A 14,643-nucleotide genomic window follows, 5' to 3' on the forward strand; every position below is an offset into this window, starting at 1 on the left:
TATATATATGTGTGTGTGTGTGTAATGTTATATTACTTATTGTAAAATTTAAATATTTTTTAATATAATAATTTAATAATAATATAAAAAATATTTATAATATATTTTTACCAGATTTAAAATTAGTTTTAACCTACATTCAAAATTTAAAACTAAATTTAAACTAATTTTTAAAAAAAATTAATTTATACTCCAATTCATATAATTAGATTTTAAATAGATTTAGATTAATTTTTTAAAAATTTAATCTATGCTCATCATTAATGCAACCTACGTGTTGGAGACCCACCGTCGGAGACCTGAACCAAAGGCAAACAAGAGGTTCCTACTCTCTCTCTCTCTCAAAGTCTTAAATTAAAGATTTAAGGTTTAGGGTTTAAAGATTATGAATTATTATGTTTAGAGATGAAAACAGGTCAGGTCAAGCTTTATTTTGAACAAGCTAGGCCTGTAACATAATTATTATGACTAAGTCTGACCTGTTATTTATTAAAGGCTTTATTTCTAGCTTGACCTGACTTATATAGGTGGTCTAACCTAGTCTGAAGACTGTTACAAAAAAAAAATCTTAATATTAATAAAAATATAATTATTTTATTATCAAATTAGTTTACATATTTTTAAATTTTTATCAGTATTATTGATAATTATTAAATAATTATAACAATTTTTTTATATAATTTTATAAATAATTTTTAAAATATTATTTGAGTATTACCTATAAATATTTTCATATTATAAAATTTTTATATTTTTAATTTAATTTTACAAAATTTTTAAAGCATTAAAGATTAATTATTTTTTTTATGATAATTATATTTTGTTTGTATAAAGACATCTTATATTTAATAAATAAAATCACAGTAACAAAAAATAACACTCACAAATTTTGTTGAGTCAGTTAAAAAAAAATTATTATATTTAAGAAAAGTAAATAAATATCCTCATTTTAAAAATTATATATAAAAAATATTTACATTATAAAATTCAGAGATACAGAAAAATAACATATGAGCATAATAAGAATTAATAAAATTTATATTCAAATTAAAATAACTTATATTTCTAAACTTTTATTTAATAAAAAAATATGTGATAAAGCTTAATATAAAAATATAAACTCAATACAAAATATATATATATATATATATATATATATATATATATATGTATGTATATATGACAATAATAATAACTGTCAAATAAAAAAATAATTATAAAATATTTAATTTTATTAATTTTTTATTTTAAATAATAAATATACGTAAAATTAATTACACTATAACATCAATGTATTATTAAAAATATTATTGATATAATACATTAAAACATATATTTACATATTATATACAAATTGATAAATTAAATAATAATATAATTTTTTATTTATGTAAATATTTATTAAATATTAAATTTTAAATGTATATTAATAATTATATTTTTTTTATAAAAAATATATTTATATAAATGTCAAATTTATTAAAAATAATTTTTAAAATTTGACATATTTATATTTAGGTGTGTGGCTGTGAACTGTGAATTTGGTATATAAATTTTTTATAAGTACTTTATTCAAAAACTTTATACCAATAAAAATAAAACTAGTAAATTACAAAAAAAAAATATTATTATATATAATTTATTTAAAATTATATTATTTAATATATGATCTTATTATATATATTGTATATTAAATTTTTTATTTTATTTTTTATTTTTTTTATAAATTTTAGTTTCGAATAAAATATAATTTATATTAAAATAATTTTTATTTATTATAAAAAAAAATTAAACATAATATATTAATATAATAATTAAATATTAATAATAATAAATTAAGAATATAAAAATATATTAATATAATATTATTATTTTAGTTGTAAATTTTATTTCTTTTATTTTTTATTACATCTTGTTCCTGTTAAAAAAATAACTATTTTTTAATTTATTTAAATATAACAAATATAATAATTTATTATTAAATAAATTTATTTTTAAAAAAATATAATCATATATAAATATTTTTAACTTTGAATATAATTTTTATTTAATATAATTATAAATAAAAAATATATTATTAAATAATTTTATTATTATATATATTTTAACAGTTTTATTTTTAAATTATATATATATATATATAAACAAATTTAACAAATTTTATAAATAATTTAAATTTAATTTATTTATTTAAATAGATTTTGAAAAGACCTAAACTTTATTTATTTATTAAAAGAACTAGGTCAAGCTTGATCTGTTCCCATCTAAGTGTGCTATGTGCTACTCCGTACGTTGAGTCCCTCTCTATCTCTCTCTCTCTTTTCTTTCTCTTCCTTTGTCGTCTTCTCATGGCCTCTTCTGTTCAATAATAATAGTTTAATAACAAAAGGAAAAATAAAAAAATAAAAATTGAACGAGGAAGAATCATCGTTGTCATCGTCGTCAGAACTAACGCTTCCCAATCAAACCCTCCCATTCGAATCCAGGAATCCCCTTCTGGTAATAATTTCTCCATTTCTAAACTCTTTAATTCCTTGTTTCCCCTTTTAATCTCATCCTCAATTTTCTTCGGTAATGCTTATGCTCGCGATGATTATGATTTAAAAAATCCCCCTTTTTTTAGGGTTTTGAAAGATGTGTGTATGAATTTGGGTTTTTCCGTTGGCAAGTTCTTGCATCTCTTTTTTCCGTTTTCTGGGTTGGAGGATAGCGTCGACCAATTAGGGTTTTTTTTTTTATCTTGAATTTCGCTTCTTTATCTTTCTGCCTTTGTCTAAATAATTTTTTTTTTCAATCCTACCCTTTTGGAATATTTAATCGATTCGATTTCTTATAATTTTAATTTTCATTTCAATCTCGTGATTTTTAAGATTTGCCTAGTATTATCATATTGTATGAGTGCCACTGTTGTAATGTTTTTGAAATTTTTAGCATCTTTTTTTATTTTGAAGGTATGTTTGGACTTTTTTTTAATCAATAATCCTTTAACCAAAGAAAAAAGTACCCTGTTTTCGCCTTTCCGTGTTGCAGCTGAAAGCAAAGGGCACAATGAGTTCGTCCATCCTCAGAGATCATCAACGTGAATTGGAGAGCAAAGCCAACGATTTGAGCAAGCTTCAAAAGGGCAAGCTTACTATTACCCCTTATTCATTTACACCTTCCTAATTCCTTCAGCGGATCACCTATTTCTTTTTTCAGAAATTGCGAAGAATCATCAAGTCAGAAAGAAGTACACAGTCCAGCTTGGCGAGAACGAGCTTGTTCTTAAGGTACCCTTTTTCTGTTATGAATCTTAAGGTACCCTTTTTCTGTTATGGATGTAAAATCCTACTTTTTTCCCTTGTTACTTAATGTCCATCTTTTGGGTCCTTTTTTTTAATAAGGAACTTGATTTATTGAAAGAAGGTGCAAATGTTTACAAGTTAATTGGCCCAGTTCTTGTTAAGCAAGATTTGGCTGAGGCCAATGCAAATGTCCGCAAGAGAATCGAATATATCTCTGCCGAATTGTAAGTTTTATTTATTTATTATTTTTTAATTTTCCGAGGTATTGAGGTTTCTTAAATGTGCTTTCAAATTTAAATTTATCTTGGCATTGTTTAATCATTTAGTTAAATTCTGTTGCTACCATACTCCACTGATATGTCTTTCGAGAGAATTGTTAGATAAAAAATGAGTAAGTTATTCATGTGGCAAAGAGTTACTAGTTAACACTTTTACTTAGAAACTATGTGCGACCTGTCCATCCTGGGTCTGATGAAGAGTTTCTTACTACATTTTTTTAATTTCTTCTGATAGAGGATGAAGTGACTTTTGTTTTCAGTTGTTACCTAGTAAGAGTCAGATGCACTCTGTATTACATGTGGTGAAGTTGTTCCTGTGACTAGAATCTGTGACCACCTGGTTTGAAGGCAACAACCTTACTTTTGTGCCAAAGCTCACCTTCATCCTTCTTTATAGTATTGCTAATATAGCATTTAATTTCTCCATGTTCCATATAATGCTGGTTGATTTGATATTGGTTTTGTCTCCTTTGACGTTGACAATAAACTGGTTTGGAATAGCTTGTTGTTATATGTTATCCATTTGATTTTGAAAATTCATTTTGTAACTTTCGAAATGTAATAATTCTTACATGATATTTTGAATGCAAAATCTTTGTTGCCTGCTAGTGAATCTGCAATCCCTACATCCTAATTTGCTTTGACTTGACACATGTAGATCATATTTTTCTTAAAACTTTCTTGTGTTATTTCATTTCAAATGTATATCTTGATTGCTTCATACTTCATAGCTTCAACTAGAATTTTTAGAGCATATTTCAATATCTGAATTCAGCGCTATGCCAAACAAATTCTGCATGAGATAGCATATAATCTTCTTGGAAGATCTAGGTGCAAATTATGTAGAGTTTGATCACTCTTCCTATTTCATGCTTCATTACAACACTTCACATAGTTGGTCCCAAATCCAAATAAAAGAGTAGGGTTGTGTTAGGCAGTCAACTAGGCCCAAATCTTTATGACATGGACAGAACAAATGCTACCAACATTTGTTCTCTTTGCCCCCTCCTTCCTCTCATTTGTGATCTTGTCATCTCTTTGGTATGTTCAACATTTTTTAAATTTTATTATAACCATCACAAGTGTATGTGGTCTGTGTCAGGAAGCGTCTTGATGCCACTGTTCAAGATTTGGAAGAGAAGCAAAATAGCAAGAGAGATACGGTTTGTAACTTTTCTCTGCTTAGGTTTTTTGATATGGTTTCAGCTTGTATATGTATTTTTTCATTGCATCTGTTTTTTTTATTAAGGCTCCGTTTGGATGAGAGCTGAAACAAAGAAGAGAGAAATAGGGAGAGAAATATGAAATAGAGTGTAAAATCAATTGATATTGGATGTGTTGAAACGAGAGAGAAGAAAATAATAATACAAAAGATGTTACTACTTACTTAGATGAGTAAAAATAATAGTGAAAAGAAATGATTAAATTATATTAAAAATAATCATAAATTTTTTTATGTCTTTATTACAATATTTTTCTTAAAGTATTTAAAATTTTTAAATTTTTTATATTATTAAATATTTTAATAATTTAATTAATAAAAGGAATAAAATAAAAACTTACCCAGGTTCCCCTTCACCTCCAAATTGGGTTTGTTTTGTGATGGGACTCGTAAAATATTATGTTACCCTCTCCCATCCTTCCCTCAACTAAAACATGGGAAATAACTTTCCTTACCTCTTTTTTCGTAAACAGAGTTCAAGATAAGCCACATTTCAATATCCAAATTTCAAAATTTCTTTTCATTTTGAAAAATATTCATTTTTATATGGTTTTGAGGAATAAATAAAAAATTGATTGATTGTATGACATGTTAATGCTGCTATGATTCATGAAAAAGCATTCTTGAAAAATATTGAAATTAATTGTATTAAGTTTCAAGGCTGGATACAATTTTTCGTGTAAAGAGCTCCTGGAAAAGAATTACAAAATTATATTTGGTGGATCCTAGAGGTCATATAGGCCTCTAGCAAAATACATGTAGACCCTCCTCGAAAAATTAAATCCATATAACGTATGCGAGTGAATTATTTTGGTTGATAAGATCTTAGCTTGTTATTGGGAACAGAGAATAATGTTATGTTTTATATTCGCTTTGAATTTGTATGTGTCCACTTGCATGCCTTGTTGAAGTATCGATTGAGCTACATGGAACCTATAAATGATAAATCTAGTCTATTTCTTTTGTGATGTCGCAGATACTAAAATTGCAACAAAAGATTCAATCTCTTCAGGCTGGAAAAGGCAAGGCATAGTCTTCCCAAGCATATTGTTTAAGCGTGGTAACTTGTAATTTAGTTGTGCTAAGGTTGGATGTGCATTTTTCGTTGTGCCTCTTTGTTTTGGACTGAAGTTTACTCTTTAGCTACGTGCTCCTGGAAATCGTTTGGGGTATTAAAGTATGACAGTTGGCTTTAATCTCTCTCTATATATCTACATGCTTTCTTCGCTCTAGTTGTAGTCGAAACAATTTTTTTTTTTACTTGAAATTATCCAATCAAGTCAAGTACAATAAAGACTAGATCAACTTAGTAATTTAAATTGTTGGAAATGTTAATTTCATCATTCCTACACTTAATAGTCTATTATAGCTGTTGCCAGATAAAGAAAAAAGGCACTGTGGAAGAAGGCAAAAAAAAACAAAAGATGATGAGGGGCTTTATTGTTCAAAAATATTAAAGTTAGGGATGAAAATGAGATATTTTGCATCTATTTAGCTTTGCAGTATGAAGATTAATTAAATCTATGGATGTTAACTTTCAAATGTCACTAGAATGAGTCTAATTGAATATTTGTAGGCTAAAATATAACTCAAATATTGCATGATATTTAGAATCTATATTTGTCTCATTCTCTTTCAATTTAGGTCCAAATTCTAACTCTAAACGGTTTGAATTCAGTTTCTTATTGTTTTTTAAGAATTGTAGGTCCATCTTTTAACTTTTCTACAAAATAATAATTACATTAAAATAATATCTACGCCTCAAGTTATAACTTATATACTAAATAATATCAAAATCTTTGTCATACTAAAATAATTAAATTAAGATCTATTCAAAATTTAAATTACAAAATTTATCTAAATAAATTTAATTATATTTAATATATATATATATATATATATATATATAAATTAAATTCATTAGCTCATTTCACTCTCCCTTACTTTTGTTACACATTTATTTATAATATAAAGTCATCAAAATTAGATAATAGTTATTTAAGTTTATTATTTTTTTAATAGAATTTTTAAAAATAATAAACTTAAATAATTATTACCAAATTTTAAGATAATAAAAATTTAAAATAAATTTAAATACATTAAGTGACAATTATTTAAAAAATATAAATTACTAAATTTTAAATTATAGATATATAATTAAATTTTATCTTTTTATATTTATTAGTTAATTTAAAATTGAATTTTATAAAATATTTTAAATATATTCAATTTTGCAAACTTTTATATTCATTATCTGCTAAATTTGTCAATTATCTTTATGTGACGAATGGTGAATTAGTTACAAAAATTAAATCTGTTTGTAAAGGAATCGTGGTTTTTGGAAAGAAAGTACCAACAAAATTAAGGTGTAATTGCATCATACTCCCATATCGTCATATCGAGTTATAACTTCTTCCGGGGCATAATGGAATTTTGCACCTAAGGCTTTTTTTTTAATCTATTTCATTGATGCAAAATTATAATAAAGCATCATTAAATTGAGCAGTTAGTCTTAAAGAATATTACTTCTTTCAATTTAAAATAATTATCACTTCAAAACTTTGAATAAAAATTAAAAATCATTAAATGCTTTTAATTTTAAAGAAATTAAATTTATTTAATTATATTAATTTTTCACTCTATTAATGATCTTTTATTTTGTTTAATAAATTTGATAAAAGAAAAAAAAAACAGAAAAATAACATTAATGTATTTATATTAAAAAGTGCTAGATTCTTAAATAAATTGAAATATTAAAAAAAATTAATTAATTATATTAACAATATACATTTTTTAATACCATTAATTAATTATAAATTATCACATTTTTAAAACAAATATTAATTTTTACAATAATTATTTTTAAACTTGTACCTAAATTACTAATTAATAATATAAAAATATTTAGAATAAAAATAAAACTCAAATGATAATTCATCATACAGAAATACAAAATATTAAATTTAGACAATTACATTATTTAATAATTTTTTATCAAAATTAATCAATTTAACTATTAATTTGATTAAGCTTGCATTTCAAGTTTCTAATTTTAATTTATGATGTTAATACATCTACCTCTATATTTAAAAAAGGAATTAGTATTTTTAAAAGTTCATTTTTTAAACATTTTAAATTTTTACAACTGAATATCTTCAGAAAATTATTATTTTTAAATTCTCAAAGATTAAAAAAATAAATTTTTAAAACTATAATAATTTCTAAAGAAACAATAACAACAAACAAATAAAGCTTAAAACGTAAGAAGCTTATATATATATATATTAATTTGAATGACGCAAGAAGTAGAATTAGAAGCCCATACGGACAGGGGACACAAATGATTGAAGATACTAAAACAAAAATGGTGGCAATTTGTAAGAGAGTATATCTGAATCTCCATAGCCATATACTCACGAGATTTCACTTGTAATGGATTGATATCGGTCCTTAAGAAAGATGCATGCATAGTTCCTTTGTCACGAAATATCATTTTATAATAAATAAGATTAGAGAGAGTAATCTGAATTAAGAAATTTATGAGGAATGGAACCAACGTGGCAGCATCTGGCATGCGACCTACGTGTCGGAGACCCATAGTCTGAGACCCGAACCCAAAGGCAAACAAAAGGTCCCCACTCTCTCTCTCTCTCTCTCTCTCTCTCTCAAAGTCTTAAATTAGAGATTATGGATTACTGTGCTATGTGCTACTCTGTCCCTTTAATCCCTCTCTCTCTCTCTCTCTCTCTCTCTCTTTTCTTTCTCTTCCTTTGTCGTCTTCTCATTGCCTCCTTCTGTTCAATAATAATAGTTTAATAACCAAATGGAAAAATAAAAAAAATAAAAATTGAAAGAGGAAGAATCATCGTTGTCGTCGTCGTCAGAACTAACGTTTCCCAATCAAACCCTCCCATTCGAATCCAGGGATCCCCTTCTGGTAATAATTTCTCCATTTCTAAACTCTTTAATTCCTTGTTTCCCCTTTTAATCTCATCCTCAATTTTATTCGCTAATGCTTATGCTCGCGATGATTATGATTTTAAAAATCCCCTTTTTTTAGGGTTTTGAAAGATGTGTGTATGAATTTGGGTTTTTCCGTTAGCAAGTTCTTGCATCTCTTTTTTCCATTTTCTGGGTTGGAGGATCGCGTTGACCAATTAGGTTTTTTTTTTTTTTTTTAATCTTGAATTTCGCTTCTTTATCTTTCTGCCTTTTTCTAAAAATAATTTTTTTTTCAACCCTACCCTTTTGGAATATTTAATCGATTCGATTTCTTATAATTTTAATTTTCATTTCAATTCTCGTAGTTTCGATTTGGCTTATTCTTATTTCCCAGCTGAGTTGGGCATTATTGCATCCTGGGAATGTAGGGTTTGCAATTGTGAAGTTTCACCCTTTTGATGACATGGTTGATCTTGTTTCCCTTTTTTTTTTTTTTTTTAATCCTGATTACTGTCAAGCTCATGTAGTGTCTTAGCTTTGGTGCCATAGGATGCAGACATTGGGTGTTGCATCATTGCCCTCTTTGCTATGGATGAGAAATGACGGGAAAGTAAAAGCTTTGCATTGAGACAGACATCTTTGCACATCTAAATGCTTTAAGAGACACCATTCGCCAAACTACTTCTAACTGCTTTAGCTTATACGGTAGTTTGTTCTTGACATTGTGTCAAAGCCTCTTGAACTTTTACCAAACTGATTCATCACAATGTTTGTAATTACATTGAAAATTTCAGCACAAATTAAAGCGACTTGTGGCCAATTCTTAACAGCTTAAACATTTGGAGCAGTTGATGTTTTGAAAAATGCGTGATATGAGCAGACTTTCAAGCTCTTGCTAATGTTGTTGCATTAAGAGTATCGGTTGTCAAAACTGTCACTGAACTTGTCAACCAGGTGGCCTGAATCGTTAAGACTTGGTTGTGGTGTGATGTTAATCATGGGGTTTCAATCCTACACAAGGCCACCTTTCCCCCCTCCCCATGTTCTTGTACCTTCTACATAACCCCCAAAGCATATTGACATTTTTCTTCTGCCTCTACCAAAAGTTTCACAACAATGTGGCTACACATATCACATCTTATTTAACTTAGTGTATCAAGAATCAAATAGTTGTCAGGTTGGGGATTTCCCCCCTTTTTTTCTCCTCATTGTGGTGGAAAACGAGGCATGCATGCATCAGCTTGTGAAACTGTTAGTCTATTACAGTTGTCATGATTAGTATGTGGAGCATGAAATTAGACAAAACTTAGGTGCAGTACCATAGGTGCTTTTGGTGTTGTTCTCCAATCATAAAAATAATTTTACTTCTGCTAACCATTGCCATAAAGGATGACATTGAAGGCTGGTACAGGGTTGAAACACCAATTTTTATTGGAGAATAGTGCCAAAAGTACCTATGATAAGTTTTGTCCTATGAAATTCATGAAAATATTCAGTAATCAGCATAATATTAGAGTAATAGGTTTTCTTAGTGACAGCTTGTAAAAAGTTTATTTTCTTTCTTTTCTAATTTCTGCTAAGTCTAAATCTCCTGTTGAGGATGCATGTGCTTCTTAGCAACAAATAAGATAAGACATTGTTGGTTCAAGAGAAACACATGAGCTTTTTGGGCCAGTACTATATGATTCAAGTGTTACTCCAAAAGTTTTAGGCTTTTTGGCAAAGTTTTTTATGATCTCTAATGTTTGTATATCTCACCTTCTTTTATTGTACTCAGTAAATAGCTTAATTCTACTTTTGTCTGTGTCAACTCATTTTATACATCTAGTTTATGGCCAAAGGTGTCATCTGCAAGTTACACGACTCCTTGCTCAGCTTACTTGTAGCTTGAGATTTGGGAATCTAATCTGTGTTTTCTGTCGATAAATTTAGGTGGGACAGCTTGATTCTGATGCAAGGTCAAAGGAGGACTGTTGGATCCTTCCCAGCAATTGTTAGTATGATGCAAGGGCCTAATTCTAGTGGCACTGATATGAATCATCAGTCTTCCTTGAATCATGTGCAAAATGCAGTAGATTTTAGGCTGTCAGATTATAGGGGGTCTTCTGGTGATGCCGCATGTTTACGTGGTACTGGTCCTAATGTTCAGAGTTTCAGTGGCTGGAATCCTGGTGAACCTAGTTCTAGACTAAATATGATTAACCAAGTCAATGATGATGGTCTAAAATCAGAACATGGACTGTCTTCTTCATATAGTGCTGCTACTGAGGATGGTCTCAGATCTGAAGAAAGGCAATTTGAACCAAATAATGCAATCTTTCCTGTTTCTAATCTACATGGGAATCAATCTCGAAGTCACCCTTCCTTTCTGCAAGGTTCCAGTTCCAATCATATAAACCAGAATATTAGTCTGAATACGGGGCACATTGCTAATGCTGCTGATCGTGGGAAGGGAAAAGAAGCTGGTGGTAGTGTTAATGACAACAATACTAGTGGATCAGATAAAGAGAAGACATCATTTGTCAGTGCTTCTTGTACTCATATAGGAACTTCATCTGAAAGCTCTGGATACATGGCTTGGGGTGATTGTGCGAGTTCAAGTTCCTTAGTTAATTGGGGTCCTTCTTGCAAGAGGAAGGCCCTTGAAGGTAGTTCTAGGCAACTCAGTACTGGAGGCAGCTCAAGCTCTCTTGTGCAATCTGAAAATGATTGCTGGCCTACTGATCCTGTTGATCTTAATGCTTCTACTAGCTTAAGTGATTCTACACCTTCAGAGGATATTCCAGTTACTGCTGCTCCATTACAGCAGAACACAATAAATGAAGTGAGACAAGAACCTTCCAATGCATTTCCTTTGATTAGTGTTGCAGAAAATGTGGAAAGGCCTCTAAGAAACTTTGATAGAAGAATGACCCAAATTCAGCGTCAGGAATCTGTACCTCTCAATTTACCATCGGCAGGGAGTGCTAGGCATCATAATCATTCTTCTCTGCATCAGATACCTGGCTCTAACTCATTTAATGATTCTTTGGAGTTGAGGTTAACAGCTGGAGTAACAGCTGCTAATTCTGGTGGTGCTCTGAACCCGTCCCCTGCCTTGCGCATGCATCCTTTTCCTTGGAACAGACCTACTAATCAAAGAGGGGCCAGATCTTCAACTTCTTATAATTCTGGAGAAAGAGCTGTACGGGAGGATTTTAATTTAAGAATCTTTCCAAGAGATAATACTGAGCACCCCATGAATTTACCTGAATCTTCAGGACATGAACCTACAGCATGGCATACATCTTCTGGTATTGTGAACAATTCTGGAGGTGTACCTCCAACGTCCTGGATTGGATCTAGTTCCAATGTCCACTCATCACCTAATCCTAGCTGGATATTTAATCATGAAGTGCCCACAGAAAATCTGCAGAGAGTGTCGGAGTTCAGTCCTTGGTCCTTTTTTCCATCAATTAGCTCTGCATCTGGTGTTCATAATGGTCATTCTACCCCGTCTCCTTCTGGCCCTCCTTCATTTACCCAAGGTTCTAGCAGCAATCAACCATATCTAAGAACAGCATTGTTGATGGAAAGAAGGGGTGGTGATGTTCTCTCTGCTCCCCATTCACTGCGAGCATTAACCTTTGACAATGAGGGGAGACGCCGGCTAATATCTGAGGTATCATTTCTATTTGTTTTTCTTTTTATGAAATATGTTACACTATTATTTGAAGGCTGTATTTCGTAACAAACTATAATCCATAAAGCTAGTATTTATAATTTCAAAGATAAGATATGTGTGCAAATGAATAACATAATTTTTCATGGATTCATATCATTGTCTGACAATAATTATGGTCTTGATGCTCATCTAATTTCTTGTACTGCCTCATCTTTTCATAACTTTTCAGTTTACTTTTCTTCAGAATAGCTATTTGTAGCAGCCAACTAACAAGCATCTTGAAAAAGTGAAATCTTATTGACAAATCAGCTAAATTTGGTACATCATTCTACCTGAACTAATTATCTGATTGTTCCATGTGCCAGATTCGCCAAGTCTTGATTGCAATGCGGAGGGGTGAGAACTTACGAGCTGAGGTTCGATCTTTAGTGTTGGAGGATTTATTATCATTGGTTGATCACACTTGATGTTGATGGAGTTTCAATGTTTCTATTTCTCTTTCGTCGTAGAGACAAACTCATCTAAGAATGAATTCATGTTAGGTTTTAGTACTTATCACCACTGGAACCCTCTTATTGAGTGGAGTTGAAGGGATAATGTAACCACAAATGCTGGTTATATCTTCTGTGTTAGTGTGTTTGCATTTTTTTATATAAAATTTACCTTATTTTCACAATTCTATTCAAATTGGCATGTTAGTTTATGCATATACATAAGCTGCAAAATAAATATTTGCAGAAGAAGTAAGCACAAGCCTGTTGGCTTGATAGATACTCTGGACTATTGAAAATGCTAACTTATTTAGAGTTTTTCCTTTTACAATTGTCAATATGTCAGGATTATATGCTCTTCGACCCATTCCTATATCATGGCATGGCTGAAATGCATGACAGGCACAGAGAAATGCGGCTTGATGTTGACAACATGTCTTATGAGGTAAAAAGGGGATATATGGTATTTGCAGCCTTTAGCAACGTTGCTCTGTGTTAATTATTCTGACTTCAACTTGGATTGCAGGAATTGTTGGCATTGGAGGAGCGAATTGGAGACGTGAGCACTGGATTGAGTGAGGACACGATTGTTAAGTTGATGAAACAGCGACTTTTCATGTCTGTCATGACTGAGTCTTCTACAGATCTTGAACCTTGCTGTATATGTCAGGTATGAATAATGGATGTAAGGGACATGAGAAGTAATATGGCGCATCTAACTTGTTTGCTTTCATACTTTCTGTAATTTTATTGTTTTCCTTTGACTGTAGGAGGAATATGCTGATGGAGAGAATGTTGGTTCACTAGATTGTGGGCATGAGTTCCACAGTGAATGCATCAAGCAGTGGTTATTGCAGAAAAACCTGTGCCCCATTTGCAAAACAACGGCCTTAGCTACATGATAGAGAGAACCTCTATCTTCTGTCAGTTTGATCTTTAGCTGGCTCTATCTATAATTTACTTTATGAACTTTTTCTCCCTTAAGAGGGACAAGTCCTCTTATTTGTTAAGATTGGGAACAAAAACATACCCAACAAAAAAAAATAAAAAAAATTAAACAAGAAACATTGGTGGGTGAGCTATAATAGAGTTTCATTTATACTGTCGTAATGGACAATTACATGTCGTTTATGATAGTTATAAGCACTTGAATATTATTGAATTTCATTATAAACTTAAGGTTGGTGGATGCTGAAAGGATTATATAGATTACCTTGGGTACTTCCAAGATGTAGAAGATAGTGTCATTATGTTTGATTCATTTAGTTTTTCTTAATGTTTTTAAATTTGGATAGGTGATTGAGTTAGTGAATGCATTGTTTCTAGATTTAATGATTTAATTGTGGTTCAAGTTGATACGAACTTATGATGATAAAATAATGTTTTTAATATTATATAATAAATTAAATAACATACCAATGTAAAATTGTAGAAAAATTAAGCAACATTTCCAACTAATATAAAAGGACCATGTTACATGTTCTACTAGATAAAAAAATTATTATTATTTAAATTTTTTACCATTAAAACATTTTTTAAAAATAAATGTAAAAGAAATAATTTTATTTTGGAAAAAAAAAAATAGTTTTGACTGATTCTAGCCAATTCTTTGACCAATTTGATTGGTTCTTGACTGGTGGCACGAATACACCTATCAATAGTCTTAATTTACAGTTCACATTACTTAACTCACTATAGTTCTCTTATTTTTAAAGTTTTGTAGTTACTAAGCTTCCATATACATAAAAAATGTGATTTAGAG

At 29.5% G+C, this 14,643-nt stretch overlaps 2 protein-coding genes across 7 annotated transcripts; both read left to right on the forward strand.

Annotated features, from left to right (window-relative positions):
- The first annotated feature begins 2,262 nt into the window (after nucleotides 1-2,262).
- On the forward strand, nucleotides 2,263-6,983 carry LOC113857788 (prefoldin subunit 6). 3 transcript variants are annotated; one of them, XM_027489989.1, is made up of 6 exons: nucleotides 2,263-2,499; nucleotides 3,031-3,124; nucleotides 3,199-3,269; nucleotides 3,384-3,508; nucleotides 4,665-4,725; nucleotides 5,761-5,984. In XM_027489989.1, exons 2-6 carry the CDS (start codon nucleotides 3,049-3,051, stop codon nucleotides 5,815-5,817), a joined length of 390 nt encoding a protein of 129 aa, XP_027345790.1. In that variant the 5' UTR covers nucleotides 2,263-2,499; nucleotides 3,031-3,048; the 3' UTR covers nucleotides 5,818-5,984. The 3 variants fall into 3 exon arrangements, with proteins under 3 accessions (XP_027345790.1, XP_027345789.1, XP_027345788.1); XM_027489988.1 differs by lacking the exon at nucleotides 2,263-2,499 and adding an exon at nucleotides 6,970-6,983 and having other exon boundaries at nucleotides 2,865-3,124; nucleotides 5,761-5,844; XM_027489987.1 differs by lacking the exon at nucleotides 2,263-2,499 and having other exon boundaries at nucleotides 2,865-3,124.
- On the forward strand, nucleotides 2,355-14,099 carry LOC113857787 (E3 ubiquitin-protein ligase MBR2). 4 transcript variants are annotated; one of them, XM_027489985.1, is made up of 7 exons: nucleotides 2,355-2,473; nucleotides 8,694-8,721; nucleotides 10,659-12,387; nucleotides 12,756-12,806; nucleotides 13,228-13,326; nucleotides 13,408-13,551; nucleotides 13,652-13,783. In XM_027489985.1, exons 3-7 carry the CDS (start codon nucleotides 10,678-10,680, stop codon nucleotides 13,781-13,783), a joined length of 2,136 nt encoding a protein of 711 aa, XP_027345786.1. In that variant the 5' UTR covers nucleotides 2,355-2,473; nucleotides 8,694-8,721; nucleotides 10,659-10,677. The 4 variants fall into 4 exon arrangements, with proteins under 4 accessions (XP_027345786.1, XP_027345787.1, XP_027345785.1 ...); XM_027489986.1 differs by lacking the exons at nucleotides 2,355-2,473; nucleotides 8,694-8,721 and adding an exon at nucleotides 8,315-8,415; XM_027489984.1 differs by lacking the exon at nucleotides 2,355-2,473 and having other exon boundaries at nucleotides 8,489-8,721; nucleotides 13,652-14,099.
- Nucleotides 14,100-14,643: the final 544 nt, after the last annotated feature.

Source organism: Abrus precatorius, unplaced genomic scaffold (assembly GCF_003935025.1).
Source record: "Abrus precatorius isolate BTA unplaced genomic scaffold, Abrus_2018 Scaffold2, whole genome shotgun sequence".
Lineage (NCBI taxonomy): Eukaryota > Viridiplantae > Streptophyta > Magnoliopsida > Fabales > Fabaceae > Abrus > Abrus precatorius.

Excerpts from the sequence above, each read along its gene's own strand:
- LOC113857788 (XM_027489989.1), top strand. The coding sequence starts at position 3,049 with ATGAGTTCGTCCATCCTCAGAGATCATCAACGTGAATTGGAGAGCAAA. Across the intron at positions 3,125-3,198 it reads TTTGAGCAAGCTTCAAAAGG|AAATTGCGAAGAATCATCAA; the intron begins GCAAGCTTACTA and ends TTCTTTTTTCAG. Across the intron at positions 3,270-3,383 it reads AGAACGAGCTTGTTCTTAAG|GAACTTGATTTATTGAAAGA; the intron begins GTACCCTTTTTC and ends TTTTTTAATAAG.
- LOC113857787 (XM_027489983.1), top strand. Across the intron at positions 12,388-12,755 it reads GACGCCGGCTAATATCTGAG|ATTCGCCAAGTCTTGATTGC; the intron begins GTATCATTTCTA and ends TCCATGTGCCAG. Across the intron at positions 13,327-13,407 it reads TTGACAACATGTCTTATGAG|GAATTGTTGGCATTGGAGGA; the intron begins GTAAAAAGGGGA and ends CTTGGATTGCAG.